At 21.3% G+C, this 18,454-nt stretch overlaps 2 protein-coding genes across 39 annotated transcripts in view; one reads left to right on the forward strand and one right to left on the reverse strand.

The window, feature by feature from the left end:
* LOC107994079 (cleavage and polyadenylation specificity factor subunit 6) overlaps nt 1-12,433 on the reverse strand; it is a 34,093-nt gene extending 21,660 nt beyond the window's left edge. For 4 of the 35 annotated variants that reach the window (XM_062076463.1, XM_062076465.1, XM_062076451.1 and 1 more), the window contains exons 1-10: nt 12,139-12,314; nt 10,555-10,779; nt 10,221-10,448; nt 8,972-9,454; nt 8,134-8,178; nt 7,221-7,380; nt 6,841-6,954; nt 5,950-6,242; nt 4,929-5,226; nt 4,201-4,465 (exon numbers count right to left, since the gene is read on the reverse strand). In XM_062076463.1, coding sequence (XP_061932447.1) covers nt 4,201-4,465; nt 4,929-5,226; nt 5,950-6,242; nt 6,841-6,954; nt 7,221-7,380; nt 8,134-8,178; nt 8,972-9,454; nt 10,221-10,448; nt 10,555-10,779; nt 12,139-12,195 — 2,168 coding nt within the window. In that variant the 5' untranslated portion in view covers nt 12,196-12,314. Of the gene's footprint in view, nt 1-4,200; nt 4,466-4,928; nt 5,227-5,949; nt 6,243-6,840; nt 6,955-7,220; nt 7,381-8,133; nt 8,179-8,971; nt 9,455-10,220; nt 10,449-10,554; nt 10,780-11,764 lie in introns of all 35 variants that reach the window. The other 31 variants (XM_062076466.1, XM_062076467.1, XM_062076447.1 and 28 more) reach the window with 19 other exon arrangements.
* Nucleotides 12,434-12,963: 530 nt separating this feature from the next.
* Nucleotides 12,964-18,420, forward strand: LOC107999622 (nucleosome assembly protein 1-like 1). 4 transcript variants are annotated; one of them, XM_062076511.1, is made up of 9 exons: nt 12,964-13,108; nt 14,488-14,651; nt 15,591-15,883; nt 16,243-16,393; nt 16,582-16,719; nt 16,872-17,019; nt 17,102-17,221; nt 17,542-17,655; nt 17,878-18,420. In XM_062076511.1, exons 2-9 carry the CDS (start codon nt 14,499-14,501, stop codon nt 17,886-17,888), a joined length of 1,128 nt encoding a protein of 375 aa, XP_061932495.1. In that variant the 5' UTR covers nt 12,964-13,108; nt 14,488-14,498; the 3' UTR covers nt 17,889-18,420. The 4 variants fall into 4 exon arrangements, with proteins under 4 accessions (XP_061932495.1, XP_061932493.1, XP_061932496.1 ...); XM_062076509.1 differs by having other exon boundaries at nt 17,542-18,420; XM_062076510.1 differs by lacking the exon at nt 12,964-13,108 and adding an exon at nt 13,281-13,536 and having other exon boundaries at nt 17,542-18,420.
* The last annotated feature ends 34 nt before the right edge of the window (nt 18,421-18,454 follow it).

Below are 18,454 nucleotides of genomic sequence, written 5' to 3' on the forward strand. Positions count from 1 at the left end.
TTATATTGTTACCAGGCTTAGCACGTTGCTTTAGTTAAAACAAACTACATTATAAAAAAATTTAATTTGTTTTTATCGAAATATAATTCATTAAAAATTTTTCATTTTAAAATTTAAGCAAAATTTATATGAAATTTATATGAAATTATGAACTTACTCTGTAACTTAATGCTTATGTAAAGGATAGAATTTTTTTCTTTAATATTTTTCTATTGAAAATATAAATTGGATTAAAAGATACGATAATATGCTATTCTAAGTACTACTAATTATAGTTACCAAATACATGTAAGTGCATGTATAATATTCAAACATATTCAAAAAAATTTGAAGATTCGTCGTTAAACCTGCAACCATATCGGAATATTTAAATATCAAGTCAAAAGCGACTAAATTTGATAGAATATAATTTTCATTAAAGAATATATATTTATTTTGCTTCATCAATTCCATATTTGCATGGTTTCAGGATTACGACTATTTTATAGATAAATAATTTTACATTTTACATATATCTTCTTGATATTAAAATTGATATTACAAATTTTTTTTTAGATAAATATACAGATATTATTAATATGCATATTATATGAATTGAAGAAGCATTTAAAAGTACATTTTAAATTAAATATTTATACATTATAATAAGATATAAAATAATTATCAGTAAAAATTAATTATTTAACTTATGAATTATTAATCTAATAGATCGTAATATTAATAACTATATTTTTAATTTTTTATTATTATCAACTCCAATAATCTAAAAATTAAATTTCTATTCAAAAAATGATTAAAATATTTAAAAATATATAAAATTTTAATATTCAAAATTTATAATTAAAAATAGATATAATTCATAAATTAAATAATTATAAATATTTCATTTGAAATGTTTCTATGAAACATAATGAAATATGTTTTGAATAGAAAGCAATATCTACAATATATGTATATTTTTTTTTACATACTCTTTCTAGCGATAATCTTAGAAATAAAAATTACAAATATACAAAAGAAATAAAAGAGAAATATCGTATGTAACTATACCACTTCCTTTAAGAAAAAAATTAAAATTCGTTTATATTTAACATTTTTCAATTATATATATTTAAAAAATTATTATGCAACTTCAATCTTTAACTTTTTATTGATGAAAATTAATGTGATTTAAACGATTTTATAAATTTGTGCATTAAATAATATTTTATAAAAAGTATACTTGCATACATATTTCTATTATGTTGTGAAAATTGTGTAAAATTAATTATTAAGATATTACCGAGTAAACTAATATTATAATATTAGAGCTTATTTCTTCCTTTGAATTTAAAATATTAAAATTAAAATTTAGATATTAAAATATTTTGAATTATATTTTAATCCACTTGTAACCAAACCTTATCATGATAAAACTTATATATCGCATATTTTCAATTGGAACGGTATTATAAACTGCGCATGCGTATATTTTTTTCAGAAAATAGATTTAATATAAATAAATATACTTATTTTTCTCTTATATAAATGCACGAGGATTTATGATTAAGACATAATTTTTTTGTTTGTTTGGCGCTTTTTAAATCAAATTTTATAAAAAGAAATTATAACAAGTTATATGTATATAAGTATGAGAGAGTAAATATTTAGAAAAGCCACAGTTTGGCCATCATCTATTGTATTTAACAAACATACAGAAATTAATTTTAATCTATAAATTCATAATTATTGAAATTACGAACCATCATTCATTTTTTATTATTGGCCATCTAATTCTGAAATTTCAGTATTATACTAAATATTTCATTTATACTAAATATTTCAAAAATAATAAATGAATGAATCAATTTACAATAAAATTTGATTAATTCAGTATGATCATTAATCATTCCAAATGCATGATTTTACAATATTTGTTATTATAAATATTCCTAAAACATCATATTTTTTAAAAATTGAAATCACAACATTTTTAATTTCTGAATACTATAAAAACAAAAAATTTCTGTTGATTTTTGAAATAATTAAAGAAAATCAGTAATAATTATTGATTGTAACTATAATTTATCAATAATTGATATATAGTATTCAGTATAAAAAAATGATTACTAAAAATTGATTATTACTTTAAAATGAATATAAAAATATCTATTCCATATCATTCTCTATTGTTTTATTTTATAGTGACTAATACATAATAAATGTTTTCCTATGTTAACCAATATTCACTGAGTAATTTTTAAATTTTATAAATATACAATTAATATTCTATCTAATGATTGAATAATTGCATTTAATTATTGATTTCTTATATGCTATATTTTTTAAGTTGTTTTCATTTTTATATCATAATATTAAAATTAATTTCGATAAGATGATTTATTATCATTATAAAAATTATCTTTTTATATTATTAAAAGTTAAAAAAAAAATAAATTAATTTTTAAATTTGTATTTCAAAAAAAGCACAAAATATATTAATACTTAACATTAAATCTTACTTTACATATTCTTAAAATTGAAAATTATAAAAATAATATATATATTATATTATATATATTATATATTTTTGTAAAAAATTGATTTATTAATATGATTATAATAAAAAAAGTGTAAATATAATTATATTCTCATTATTATATTATTATACACAGAAAATTAAAGTTAACATAGGAATTATAACAACCCTTTAAAATAAAATATTTATAATTTGCCTATCACTTTTACATGTGTTGAAACTATATATTGAATAACTATGTAGAACATAAGATATTTGATTTTTTTTATAAATAATATCCACTTTTTATATTGTAAAATATCAATATAATAGTTATTCTAAATCATAATTTTTTCATTTTTTGATTGAAATTTTTATATAAAATATTTTTTTTATATAAAATAAATAAAAAGTAGACATTATCAAACAATTTGATACTTACAATAATAAAAATATTCATCCATTTGATATGTTAATTGTTACTTTTTATATTTTATAAATGTTTAAAATTTTGATGAACGTATTCTTTAATATAATTAATATTTTTATTTATTATAACAATTCATAAAATATAAAATTAAATTTTATATTTTTAATTTTTATTTAAATTCTATAATTTAAATATTAATTTCAATATAGCAGAACAAAAAACTGATATCTTTTTGAAATAATTATTAAAAATCGTTAAAAATATATAAATATATAAAAATATTATTTAAATACACTTATTCTGTGTCTAATAACAATTAACATAACAAATGTTCATTTTAGTTAATCCTGTTGCTACTGATTATATGATAAATTATTTTTATTTTATTAAAATTAACATTTTTTAAATCATTAATTCAATCTAAATTATTCCATATAATAATTAATAAAAATTTTCTCTAAATAATTATAATAGTCTAGAATTATAAAAAATACATAACAGCAAAAGGATTAATATCATTCTATATTATTTTAATAAAGTTTCGTAAGATTTTATACATACTATATTGTAAATTATAAATCTTATAAATAAAACTATTACATAGATCATTTGAAAATGATCTACAGTTCTTGTCTGCATGAATTTTTTTAAAATAATTAATTAATACAGACAATTAAAAACATGAGAAAATATTACAAATAGTTATTATTTAATAATAATTTGTTCCATCTAAATATTTCAATTTCTAAGTAGATATATATTATTATTAACTATTTTACAAATGAACACACTATAAATCATTTGTTTTCTTTTAAAACTTATTATTAATATTATACATAGAATATATTGTATTTATTATTTAATTTAGCTACATCTTTATCAAACTTAGCACGATTTATTATCACTTTAAATAAGTATTCAAATATTTTGAATGAATTCTGTAATGTTTTTTATAGCATGATTCGAAATATTTAAAAAATATATAGTACAATCTATGGAACTTATCTTATTTACGATAATATTGTTGATATAATGATATATCTATTTATGAAGAAAAAATTTCTTGTATCTAAATAGTTTTCAAGATACATAATATACTTTAATATATGCGGCTCGTTACAATATAAATGTCGTATATTTTATATAAACTTTAATCGTATTTGTTTTTTTTTTCTAAATCACACACATACGTGACTATTATTTTTGATCCAATTAAAATAAAATGGTACATCCAATATGACATTAAAATAATTATGTAAAATTTTAAGCTTACCTTTCTTCTCTGCTTCGTTCTCTATATTCGCGATCTCTTTCACGTTCACGATCTCTCTCTCTGCTTCGTGATCTCTCCCGTGGATATGGTTCACTGTAATAACGTTCTCTGTCACGATCACGATCTCTTTCTCTTTCACGATCACGTTCTCTATCACGTTCTCTATCTCTATCTCTACTTCTTTCTCTGTATTCTCTGTCACGACTCCTTGATCTCTCACGTCTTCTTCTGTGACTGCGTTCTCTATCACGTGAACGTGATCGTTCTGAAATAATTAGTTAAATATTTATATATATAAGTAAAAGATAATTAATTAAATATTAATTTATAAGTAAAAGATTATTAAATCTTTAAATAATAAAACAAAATTTATTATGTTTATTTATCCTTAATATCAATATTAAAACACAAAAATTTTATATTGAATCAAATTTTAATTAAAATTTTAATAATGATAATAAAAAAAAAGAAAATAAAAATAAAATTAATAGAATGAAAAAACTAAAAAAAGGAATTATATTATTATTTAATTTGATATGATATATGATATATATTTGATATAATTTGATATATTTAATAATGTATAAATAAAATAGAAAAAACTATATAAAATATTAATTATGTAAAAAAAATAATAAATTAAAAAAATATAAAAAACAAACTTTTATATGATGTTTAAATGAAAAGTAATTAATATAAAAATTATGAAATTAATTTAAGAAATTTACCCCTACGTGCAGATCCATAGCTCTTAGTCTCGACGCCACGTAAAGTATCTTGAAGAGAACTTATCAATATTTTACATCTATCATCTGCTGCAACTTTGGATTGTTTTATTAAAGAAATAGCCGTAACTAAGGTCTCTATAGCGCTTGCATATTCTCCTGCCGCAGCATCAGATACTGCTCGAGCAATTGCTGAAGAAGAAACAGTTCTATTTCTACCCATAATTTCTTCAAACTCTTGTTCTGTGAGAGGAGGAGGACCTTCTGGACGATGATCAGGTCCTGGTGCGCCATAAGGTGGCTATGAAATATATGTTTTCTTTTAATAAATATTTATCTTTATTTAGTGTAAAAATAAATAAAAATAAATGTATTCTAAAAAAGATAAAACTATATGTAATATTTTTAAATCAGGCATTTTTTTAAATTTTTTTACTATTATTCTTTCTTACTCTTTCTTATTATTATTCTATTATTTATTATTATTCTTTTTTATTTATTTAAAAAAATTTTATATTTTAATAATTTAAATTAGTAAAAATAGAATAACTTTTTATAGATTTTGTTTGTTTCTATTCTGGAAATGATTTTAAGTTAGATTAATTAAAATTTTAATTAAAAATAATTATTCTTAAAAAATTTTATTTATTTTACTATTAAAACATTTTTATTAAAATGCAAAATATATCTTATCAAAATATCAAAATATTAAAATAATTTAATTTCAAATGAAATTCTAATCTAATTCTAATCTAAAAGAATTTTAAATATTATTAATTCATTTAAATTCTATTATTGAAAATAATATATAATTTTTTATAAAGATTATACATAATTATATTTATTAAAGATGGTCAAAAATGTTAAAAAAAATTAAAGAGTTTTTAAATAATCATCATTTATAGAAAATATAATTAATAATCATTTAATAAAAAATTTTAAATATAAAATATTATATATATAATAAAATATTTATATTAATTATATAATAATTAATATGAAAATAAAATGAAATACAATATACCTGTGCTGCGGGTGGTCCATAACCATGAGGAGGCACATGGGGCGGACCATGTGGTTGACCATGAGGTGGACCATGTGGTGGACCATGAGGTGGACCATGTGGTGGACCATGAGGTGGTCCATGAGGTGGACCAGGAGGGCCTGGTGGATGTTGTCCTGGATGTTGATGAGGTGGTCCTTGTGGGAAAAATGCTGGATTCACATGTGGTGCAGGTCCTCCTGGAGGTCCTTGTGGTGGTCCTTGAGGTGGACCTCCATGACCAGGTGGTGGTCCTCCTGGACCTGGTAACATTCCTGATCAATATCTATGTTAGCTTGCAACAATGTATATAGCAAGCTTATAAAAATTTTGGATTAAACAAAATAATTGTAATTGAATTAATAAATTGTTTCTTGCTTTAGGATATGTTTGCACAATGCAATTATAATAATATTAGTATCAAAATATTTTTACTAAGAATTTATTATAAACTAAGAATTTGTAATTCTTTTAATAATTAATAAATTTTTCTTGAAAGATATACAAAACAATAAATTTTCAAAAATATATGTTCAATTTTTATTTTTAAATATTTTTGATTTATTTCTATTATTTCTTTGAATTATTTCTTTTGTATCATTTTATAAATAATCAATTTCTTTATATATATTTCTTATATGTATATATATTATATATATATAATATATAATAAATATATATATAAATATAAAATAACATCTTATCAATAACTTAATAATATAAAGAGAATTATTTTTCTGTTATTTTTTTATGAAACACCTTGTACCTTCATACTCCTAAGCTTAAAATTTCCCTCAATATCATGCATTATTGTAATAAAAAATTAATAATAGCAATATTGTTAAGATTCAAGGAACATCCTAAATTTCTCACCACCCATAGAACCTGGAGGAGGTCCTCTCTGTGGTGGGCCTTGACCAGGTTGAGGGCCTTGCATATGTTGATGTTGAGGGAAACCTGGTGGTCCCTGAGGCCCATGATGCATTCCTATGCACATTGAACAATGACATCAGTGAACTTCTTTTATAATAATTTTATTACATGATGCTTCATTATTTAAAATGATCTAAAGTTCTTTGTGTCTTATTTCAAATTTTAATTTCGATAATTTTTGTGTATCTACTTTATCATGCAAATTAGCTGTAAAAAAAGAAGAATTTTACCATAATAACATAAAATGAAGGGAAAAACTGAGCATGAAAGTCCAAGATGTTTCATATATAAACTATGATGAATTGTAATATTTAACAAACCTGGTGGTCTATTCCATTCTGGACGTGGTTTAGCACCTCTTGGATCACCTGGAGGTCCACCAGGATGTCCAGGTGGACCACGTGGAGGTCCTTGACCAGGCGGACCAGGCGGACCACCATGAAATTGTCGAATGGACACAAACGAAGACTCTATTTCAATCTATTATAATTAAATTAAAAATTCCTTTATTTATTTTAAAAATAAATTAATTAACGAAATGGATTAATAAGTTGAATTACTATTACTATTAGAATTACAAAAATAATCATGAATTAATTAAAATAATAAAAATTGTGATATTAAAACTCATTGTTTTTTAAACTATTGATGAAGCACTTATATATCAGAGCCAGTTAATTTATCAGAAATTTTTCAATGCATCATAAAAATCTAATTAAATATTAAAAAATTGAAAAAAAAATAATTTGGTAGATTTTTTAGAAAGCTTTTCATGTTATACATATCTCATGATAATAAATCTATAATGAAATATTTTTTTATAATAATAAATATTCTAACAAAAATTTTAAATATTCTCAATTTTGAAAATTGATATATAAAAATATTTAATTTTTTATATAAAATATATAAAAATATGCAATTTTTTGTTTTTTAATCTTTTTATTCAAAAGAAATATAATTAAATTATGAAATATTAATAAATAAAATTAGAATTTTTTTTATTTTTTAATTAATGCATTTAAATTTTTTTTTAAATAAATTTAATTTTAAATATTTTAGAATTGTGAAATTATATAAATTAAAATTTAGATTTAATATTTGTTAATATCAATAATATTTAATTAAATATTGCATTTTAAAATATGATGAACAAATGAATATTGAAAAAGTATGAAATATGGAGAATTTTTACAACGTGAAAAGCAGGAAAAATAACACATTGTGTGTTACCTGTGGTATATGGTAACTGGCTTCTGAAAGGTCTCTAGAGCAACTCTGTTTACGCGAAGCGTAAGACATGTAAGCGCAAAAAACATTCTTGTAATTGATACCATTCATTCTCTATCATTATCATTATCACCATCTCTCTCTCTCTCTCTCTCTCTCTCTCTCTCTCTCTCTCTCTCTCTCTCTCTCTCTCTCTCTCTCTCTCTCTCTCATTCACTCACTCACTCATCCCCCTTCCCTCCCCCCACCGATATATTTCTACATATAAAATATTATAAAATTATAATATAAAATATTATAAAATTTCTTTAAATCACACAGTTTTTAAATATTTTAAATTAATATTTTGAATTTTTAATCATTTTTTTCTTAAATATTCTATTTTATATTTTATATATTAATTTTATATATTAATTTAATTTTTTCTTTTGTTTTAAAAATAAAAATTTTATTCTTAATGTTAGATAATTATATGTTATATATATATATATCTTTTATAATAATTATTAATAAAATTAATAAGAAAATCTTTACACAATTAAAACATAATTCCATAAAATACAAATATTGTAATAAATATAAATAATTTTATTTAACTATTTGATTTAATTATTTAATACATTGATTTTTAATTTTATATATCTTAGACAATATATTAAATAATTGTATTTTAAATATAATTTACAGAAACTTTCCAATTTTTTAAGATTTCTTGTAAATTAAACTTTATATATAAAAAATCATTTTGAAATAAATAAAATTTTAAATATAAAGAATTGATTCGTAAAAAAATAAACAATATGAATTCATATATAAAAAAAAAATAATTTATATTACATACCATTCCAGGAGGTCGATGTTGACCAGGACCTGGTCCTGGAGGTCCTTGCTGAGGTGGACCACCAGGTCCATTTGGACCTCTTGGTGGTCCAGGTGGACCATTAGGTCTTGGTCCATTCCATGGCCCTTGCTGATAGCCAGGAGGTGGTGGACCTTGATTAGGATGTCCAGGTAAAGGATGATGTGGTCCAGGTCCTGGACCCATTGGTGGACCATGCATACGAGGTGGACCTTGTTGACCAGGTCCACCTGGACCTGGTGGACCCATGCCTGGAGGTGGCATTCTTTGTGGTCTCACGCCCTGTGGAGGACCCATCATCATTCTAGGACCATGATTTTGTTGCGAATGTTGAGGATGTTGAGGATGTTGTGGATGCTGCTGATGAGGTGGCATTGGTGGCTGATGTTGATGTGGATTATGAGGGCGTTGACTCTGACTTTGTTGAGGAGCCGGAGCTGGACGTGTCTTACACTGAGACTCAAACTGAGAACAATATACAAAATTTTCAAATATAACAGAATATTAAATCTATATTCATTTATTAACATTAGGAAAAAAAATAACTAAGCCGCCAAGAAATTCATATTGTTTCTACAAAAATGCAATAAATTATTGAAACAAAAAAATAAAAAATTTAAAAAAGGAAATACATATTTTTTTTTAAATTTTTGAACAGTCAATGTTATACATATGTCCAGTTTAACTGATAACTATGCTTTGATTGAAAAAAATTATTTAAATAATATTATATTATTATATTATTTAATATTATAATAAATATTAATAAAATACAATATTAATTTCTTGATGAATTTAATTATGTATGTTAATTTTAAAAAAAATTTATTATATATATAAAATTGTTTACATTTAAAAAATTAATTTCCGATTAAATAAATTTCAATAAAAATAAAAGAAAAATAGAATAATAATATAATTATATTATCATTATTGTTACAAAATATTAAATTTATAATAGAATTTTTATTATAATATAATATATATTTATAATAGAATTTTCAGTAATGAATATATTTAGTTTTTATAAATCTTGCATTTTCCTAAAAAAAGAATATTTTGCAACTTCATTTAAAAAAAAAAAATTTTATATCCAATCTTATATAATGTTATTTATGATTATATATATAGATTAAAAATTTATAAAAAACATAATAAATTTCTTATGATATCAATTATCAATTATTTTTTTCTCTAGTAGTTTATAAATAATATAAATGTCAATACTTACTTGATTCAGTGCTTGTTTAGTAGGAAATGTTACTACAGGATTCTGTCCATGTAATTCTTTTTTAGGTAATCTTTCCATACATATTCTCATGCTTTGTTCTGAACCCAAAGATATTACACAGAAACCCTTTGATTGTCCATTGGCTCGATTTTCAAAGAACTTTACTTCAACAAAATCTGATACACCAATACTTTGTACTGCATCAGTTATATCTTGATCACTTGTCCACTACAATATGAATATATTTTAATAATAAGTTTAATTATAAAAAAATATCCATTTCTTTTAAAATATATATTAATTAATAAAAATAAATTAATCTTTAATTACATACCCAAGTCAAATTTCCAACATATAATTGATGACGTCTTCCAATTTGATTTGGCTGGATGTTATTTCCAAGTTGATGGTAAGGTGCACTACCATTTGTTTCTTCATTTGGTGAAGTAGTATCACCTCCACCATCTCCACTATTTCCTGTAGAAACACCACCATTACCACCAGCAGGAGCTGCTATCACGTCATCATATAAATCAACACCATCGCCAGCAAACTCATCCTAAAACAAATCAATAAATATATATTATAAATAGATTCAATATCATAAAAATTCATCATATTAATTAAAGATATATATATATAATAATATTGGAATTATATACAATAATATATAATTCAAATATTTATACAAATAAAAACTAATGTTTTTATTATTTACTTATGTAATTTTTTTAGAAAAATTTATAATATGTCAATTTATTTCATTTATCATATTAATAAAATATATTTTTATTAAAAATTATTTATTAAATAAATAAACTAAAAATAAACTAAAATATTATAATCATACATTTAAAATAAAATAATACAAATTTTGATTTCTATTTTAAATTAAATAAAAAATTCTCGATGTTATTAAAAATTTTTAAGAAAATATACAATTTTAATTGATTTCAATAAAAATTTTTATTTTATGAATTATTTTCTAAAATTTTTTAATAAAAAATAATGTTTAAATTTTATATATAATAATATATTCTTTTAAATAAATAGTATTTTTTTTAAACTTTTTTTATTTCTATTTGTATTACAATAAATGCATATCTATGTATAAAAGAATAATCATAAAAAATATTTTTCTAAAAATATAAAAATTATTATTACAAAATATTAATATAAATTTGAATAATCTTAAAAAATATAAATTATTTATAAAGAAATTTAAAAAATAATATAATAAAAATATAAAAAAAGTAAAAATAAAGAAATTATTAGAAATATATATTTTTTAGTAAGATTAATATAATTATTTATTAACATAATATAATATAGGCATATAAAATGAAAAAGATTTTATTTTAAAATGATCATAGATCAAAAAAAATCATGAAACAAATCAGAAAACATAAAAATAATAATAATAATAAAATTCTTTAAAATAATAATTAAAAAGAAAATGGTGTTTCACATGCAATAATAAAACCTTTATTAAACTGAAGTGATAAACGAAATGGAGGAATAAAATGCTACGACATTTGCCTTACCGCTAACACCATTTTGCTTTTCTTGCTGTGAATCTGTATTATGTATTTGCTTTTTAGTTTTCGATGCAACCAAACGTGTGCAAATCACGGTAATTATATAACAGAATATAGAAAATGTTTATCGGTTGTAATAATTAAATGCAACAGCTATTCATCACGAACGAAATGTATGTTAAAACTCGTATTCCGTCTGAACAAGAATCAGATACCGCTTTCGAACAATCGTTACCATCTCTCCTCCATGACGCCGAAGAACCTCGCTTTACTATCGCTTTTTTTCTCACAGTTTCGAATGTTTTTTATAGAGATAATCAATTAACAATAATATTTACCCACCGACTTGGTACTTATTAACAATGATAAAAACGAATTACCTGCGCGAAATCTTGCTCGAGATCGTCGGCGTACAAATCAATGTCACCGTCCGCCATTTTACGTACACCGACGCTCACTGCATTTGACGAAGGCGCCAAGCCTAAAGGAATGGTATTATAGGCGAAAACGTGTTAGCGAATTACGTTAAGTTTTCGTCTCGAGCGGATATGACGTCACTACGCCATCTTATTCTCTTTCGAGATAAACGATGAAATGAAGTAGAACTAGAAATAAAATATGTATTACCAACGTGAATAGAAGTTAAAATTCAAAAAATTTACGATGTTATTTTCTATTTTTTATTGGAAAAATATTTATCAAAATAAATAGATATTTATCAAATGCGATACATTTTAAATTTTTTTTCTAATTTAAAACAATTTGAAAAAATTCTAGTTATTAGCTTGAATTTTGTATATAATTATATTTTTTATTAAAAATATTTTATATATACAAATCTTTTTTAATGATAATTAATATTAAGCTGCATTTACAATTTTTTAATACTTTAATAAATAAAATTTATAAAATTATAAGATTAAAAGTCATTATTATAAAAAAAAGAAAGAGATTTATTATTTGAAATTTTTTAATTATAAATATATTTCATTATAATTTTGAAATTATTTTAAATTATTTTGATATATTATAAATTAAAATTTTTTTTAATGGAATTTTTTTTATCTAAAGATTCAATTAATAAATTTCATGAAATATTTTATTAAAAAATCGAGAAAATTGAGTTTTCTTTAATTTTTACTATGATAAAAAATGATTAACTTCGTATTTGAAAAAATAAAATAGGGATTTTTTAAATCATATGATTGTAATACTTAAGAACAGAAAAGGATAGAAGAGGAACTAATTTCGTATTGTGCGACTTACTACACGAAAGTAACGATACAACGACCGGTTCGTTGTCCGTTCTGTGGTCCGTTCTTCTTTTGTGAACAGCTTCAGTCTTGAAAGGTATGTTTGTCGTTGATTTTAATGCTTTTATTTTAATCTTTTAACATTTTGAAATAATGTTTTTACTTAAAAATAATTGTATTTTATTTTTTTAAATCTTCATGCATTTATAACCCTGAAAATTATTGCTTTTTTCATTTATTCCATGTGCACGCTCTTTGTATGCAAAAATTGAACCTTACGATAGTTTCATGATTTCTGTACTGTTCTATATTGTTCTATTAAATATGTAACAAAAGAATAGAATGTATAATAAATGTGACGTAGTTGAATCCGACAAATAGTTGATGAATTAATGTGATTTCCGCTTTTTTTACGGTCTTTGCGTGCTTCAGCAAATAACCTTTTTTCTTTATGAATATGGTGACTTTCAAATGTCAGTTCAACATTGTACCGAAATCAAATCAAATTGGGAAAATTCATTACGTGTAAATATTTTAAAAAAACGTATATTCGTTCTCAGCTATATGTAGATAGAATTTATGATATTTTTCGTGCATGTTTAATAGATAAAATACCGCAACGTGCAACAAAATTTTAATACTTTCGTGCATTTAATCTATGCTATATTCTTTATTCTGAAATGGATATTCGATATTTATTTTATATCTTGTTCTTTAATATACTTGTTTTATATTTTATTGTTTTTACATGATTTTAGATACATATAATCATTTTTTTAAATATTTTTTTTTAAATATATGTATATATTTTTTTTTATAATTTTTTTTATCTTTAAATAAAAAGTGTTATATTAATCTCTAATTAATCTAATTAAAAAATTTGATTGAAATATGTTCTTAATATGGATATCATAATTTTTAATGTGATTTTAAATATAAATATATCTTATTGAAATGGAATATTTGTTTAGTTACTGGATATTTAGTAATATAATTTATAATATAACAAATAATTTGAAATATTTATTTCATTTTTTAATATGATATGTATATGTATGAAATCTCTTATACTATAATTGGTTTATTTAAATTTTAATAAAAAAAATTATTTCATTTAAAATTAAATAAAATATACTTATTGTCTTGCATATTTTATATATTTTTAAGTTAAAAAAAAAAGAATTTTAAATAATTTTTTTTTTATAAAAGATGTTTAAAATATTTCATTCTTACATATTAAATATTAAATTTTATATATAATATTATAAAAAATATTTTTATTATATTTTTGTATTACTAATAATAAATTTTAAAATTAAATAAAATAAAAAATTATATAAAAATATAACATTATTTCTTATTATTAGAAAAGATTAAGAAATTTTTAAATTTTTAATAAGTTTATTTTATTTGATAACTTTTTTATTATTATATTTTTAATAAGATTATTTTTTTTTATAAATAAAATAAATTTAGATTATAGTACTATGACAACTGATCCAGAGCGTGCTGGAGATAATAGTGAAATGGAATCTGTTGAAGATGAAGACGATAACAAAGCTCCAGAGCTTTTTGCTAAAGCTTTAAATAGGTCTGACATGTTAGCTGCTCTACAAGATCGTACTGCACCTGGAATAGAGGTATTCAAATTTAATATTGTGAATTATAAACAAATTAAAAAATTAAACAAATTTTTTTTATAATAAGAAAAAGATTGTTATAATCATAATTTAAACTTTTTGAAATGAAAAATTAAAAATAATTTTATTTAATTTTATTTAACATTTAATTTCACATAATCAGATTTTTAATATTGAAATTTTGATTATTCAAATTTATTTAATGTTTCATATCATAAAATTTACATATTATAATAATATATATATATATATATATATAGATAATTCTTAAAAAAAAATAAATATTATGCAATATTATGTAAAATATTAATTTCAAATCCTAAGATAATCCTAAGATAATTAAAATTATCTTATTGATATGATTGGTTAATATTATAAATTTTTTAATTAATTAAAAATATTATTATAAAAGAGATTCCATACAAAATTTAAAAAAATATTAAAGTTTTTAGTGTTATTACTATAAATTTTTAATATTATAATATGCTTGATTGTATGCATATAATTTTGTTTTACAACAATTTTGTTTTAATTTTTTTTTTTATTTAAGTTAACATATATGTTATGAAATTTTTGCTTGGTAATTGACTATTAGTATAGACTATAATATATGCATTACAGTAGATTACATCATAATGTTTTTTCAATCATCTATATGTTAAATGTTTCAATCGTAATCAAATCAAACTTATGATTAAAATATTGTTTGTAATATTTTTTAATTTTTTATTATATTTTATATCTTTCCTTAAAAAATCAAAATTTTAAAAATCGATTTAAATATTTTGCTTTGAATTAAAATAATTAGAATATCATATGTTAGATAAATATCATTTGGATGAAGTATATAATCCTGTATTATTATATTTATCATATTAATCATTTTGATATTATAAATAAAAAAAAAATAATATTTAAAAAGATATTTTCAATTTTTAGCAAATGCAGAATCTTCCAGCTCCTGTAAAACGCAGAATTAAAGCTTTGAAACAATTACAGTTAGTTACAACTAATATTGAAGCAAAATTTTATGAAGAAGTTCATGCCTTGGAATGTGCTTATTATAAAATGTGTGCTCCTCTTTATGAAAAAAGAAGTGAAATAGTATCTGGTGTCTATGAACCAACAGATGAACAATGTGTATGGGAGAGTGATGATGATGAAGAAGGATTAACTAATGATTTAAAAACAAAAGTGAATCTCGAAGATGATAAAGAACAGAAAAAAGAAGAGTATGATCATTTTGTTTTTATTAAATATAATATTTATTTCATTTTTATTGTTATTATTCATTACATAAATTTTTATTTAAAAATAAGCGCACTCAATTTTTATTTCAATCATTTCATGTTACAAAAGAATATTTAAAACAAATAAAAAATATTACAATTTCTAAACAATTTTATTAAGTTGTTTAAAACACTTTCTAAATAGATTTCTTATTATATTTTTTATTTTAATCTATTCTAATAAATTAATTTTTATTTCAAAGATTTCTTATTCTAAATTTTTTGAAAAATAATAATAATTAAACATTAAAACATTAAAAATTATTCTCTACATTGATCTTCTTATTAATGAATTATTTTAGAGTTGAAAATGAAGATATTAAAGGCATCCCAGATTTTTGGCTCACAATATTTAAAAATGTTGAAACATTAGCTGATATGGTTCAGGAACATGATGAAGCAATACTCAAACATTTATATGATATTAGAGTGATATTTCTTGATAATCCAATGGTAAGTTGGAAAAATATGTAGATATATATCATTTAATTGCTATAAAATCAAAAGATTTTATATAATTTACATGCATAAGAGTAATCAGATACATATATAAATCTTATATAGTTAAAAATAATAATAAATAAAAAATATAAAAAATAAAGTAAAAAAAATTTCATTAAAGATAATGAGATTTTTTATAGGGCTTTGTTCTTGAATTCCATTTTGCGCCAAATGAATACTTTTCTAATTCAGTTTTAACAAAGGAATACATTATGAAGTGTACCCCTGATAAAAATGATCCTTTTAGTTTTGAAGGACCTGAAATATACAAATGTAAGGTAAATGTTGTTTTTAATTTCAATTTATATATTTATAAATTATATATATCTATATTATTCTTTATTTTCTAATAATATTTATTTGAAAAGTATTTAAAATTTACAATATATGTATGTATATATATATATATATATTTTAATTATTTCTATAGGGATGCGTAATTGATTGGAAGAAAGGAAAGAATGTTACAGTAAAAACTATAAAAAAAAATCAGAAACATAAGTCTCGAGGGTCCATACGAACAGTAACAAAAACTGTTCAAAACGATTCTTTTTTCAATTTTTTCAGTCCACCAATTGGTAAAAATAAATTAACAATATTTCTATTTTATATTTTATTTTCATATTAAAAATACATTCATTTTTACAATTATTCTTTTAGTGCCAGAAGATTCTGAAGCAGAATTAGATGATGAAACTCAAGCTTTATTATCCAGTGATTTTGAAATTGGTCATTATATTAGGGAACGTATAGTTCCTAGAGCTGTATTGTATTATACAGGTATTTTATAAATCAAAATATATCTTTAATGATAAATTATAAAAATTATAGAATATTTACAATTATTTTTTTAATTCTGAATATTTTATAATTTTTATAATTCATTCGAAAGTAATATTTTTTACGAAAACAATATTTTTATTTCAAACATTAATTATAATTATTGAAATGAAAAATATAAATTTTATTTATTCTTTAATCATAAAAAAATCAAACCAAATAATATATTAAAAAATGCATATTAATAATTAATAAATTTAATTCAATAAAATATTATAAACAAAATTAATAATAAATAAAAGAAATAATCAATATTTCAGGAGAAGGTTTAGAGGATGAAGATGAAGATTACGAAGAAGAAGAAGGTGATGAGGATGACCCTGAGGAAGAAGATGAAGATGATGAGGAGTCTTCTCCAAATAATGCACCACCAGGTGGGAAACAACAGGGAACAGATCCTAATGACTGTAAACAACAGTAGAATTACATACAGATTAAACTAAGAAAAAAAATTGTCCGTGCGTACAGTAAGCGACACATACATACACAAACACTAACGAAACTTGACCGATAACTGCCTAGATATCCTGCACCAGTGGCTCCAACGTAATCCTGTTTGTATCAATCATCTAATCATATCATATCTCCTATTCCAGATCAAGCCTAGACTCTTCGACATACCGGTGAAAAAAAAATTATGCGTATCCTCCCTTTATCCAACGTTGACGATGAATAGAAAATATGGCTTATTAACAGCCTAAGATTTAATGTCATATAAGTATAAATGAATTGCGCTCTCCGCTCCACGTAATCATTGTCATTTTTAATTGCTTCATTTTATACTATTGTTACGTTTATATACAAACAAGAAAGTTAGTTGAATTTTTTTTTAAAACGCACGTTGACCTATGAAGAAATTTTTGGGTACTGTTAAAGCATTTTTAATACAAAAAATTGAAAAAAGCAAACAGCAGACAGCGCTTTGTTTCTTCTTGTCGTATAACAAACATATAGTGCCATTTTCCTCTCCTGTTTCTTTTTTTTTTTTTTCTCTCTCTCCACTTTTTTTTTAATTGTTATTCTCCTTTAAGTTCTTAGTATTCCCTTAAGTTACATAAAGTCTTTTTATACGGTTTTATACTAAATTGTTTTCATTTCAATTTGTTATGGATTTGAATTATACTGGATTTTGAAACTGATCAAACTTGTCTATATTACCTTTATAATAAGTTC

Source organism: Apis cerana, linkage group LG6 (genome assembly GCF_029169275.1).
Source record: "Apis cerana isolate GH-2021 linkage group LG6, AcerK_1.0, whole genome shotgun sequence".
Lineage (NCBI taxonomy): Eukaryota > Metazoa > Arthropoda > Insecta > Hymenoptera > Apidae > Apis > Apis cerana.

Excerpts from the sequence above, each read along its gene's own strand:
- LOC107999622 (XM_062076509.1), top strand. The coding sequence starts at position 14,499 with ATGACAACTGATCCAGAGCGTGCTGGAGATAATAGTGAAATGGAATCT. Across the intron at positions 16,720-16,871 it reads CTGAAATATACAAATGTAAG|GGATGCGTAATTGATTGGAA; the intron begins GTAAATGTTGTT and ends TTATTTCTATAG. Across the intron at positions 17,020-17,101 it reads TTTTTTCAGTCCACCAATTG|TGCCAGAAGATTCTGAAGCA; the intron begins GTAAAAATAAAT and ends TTATTCTTTTAG.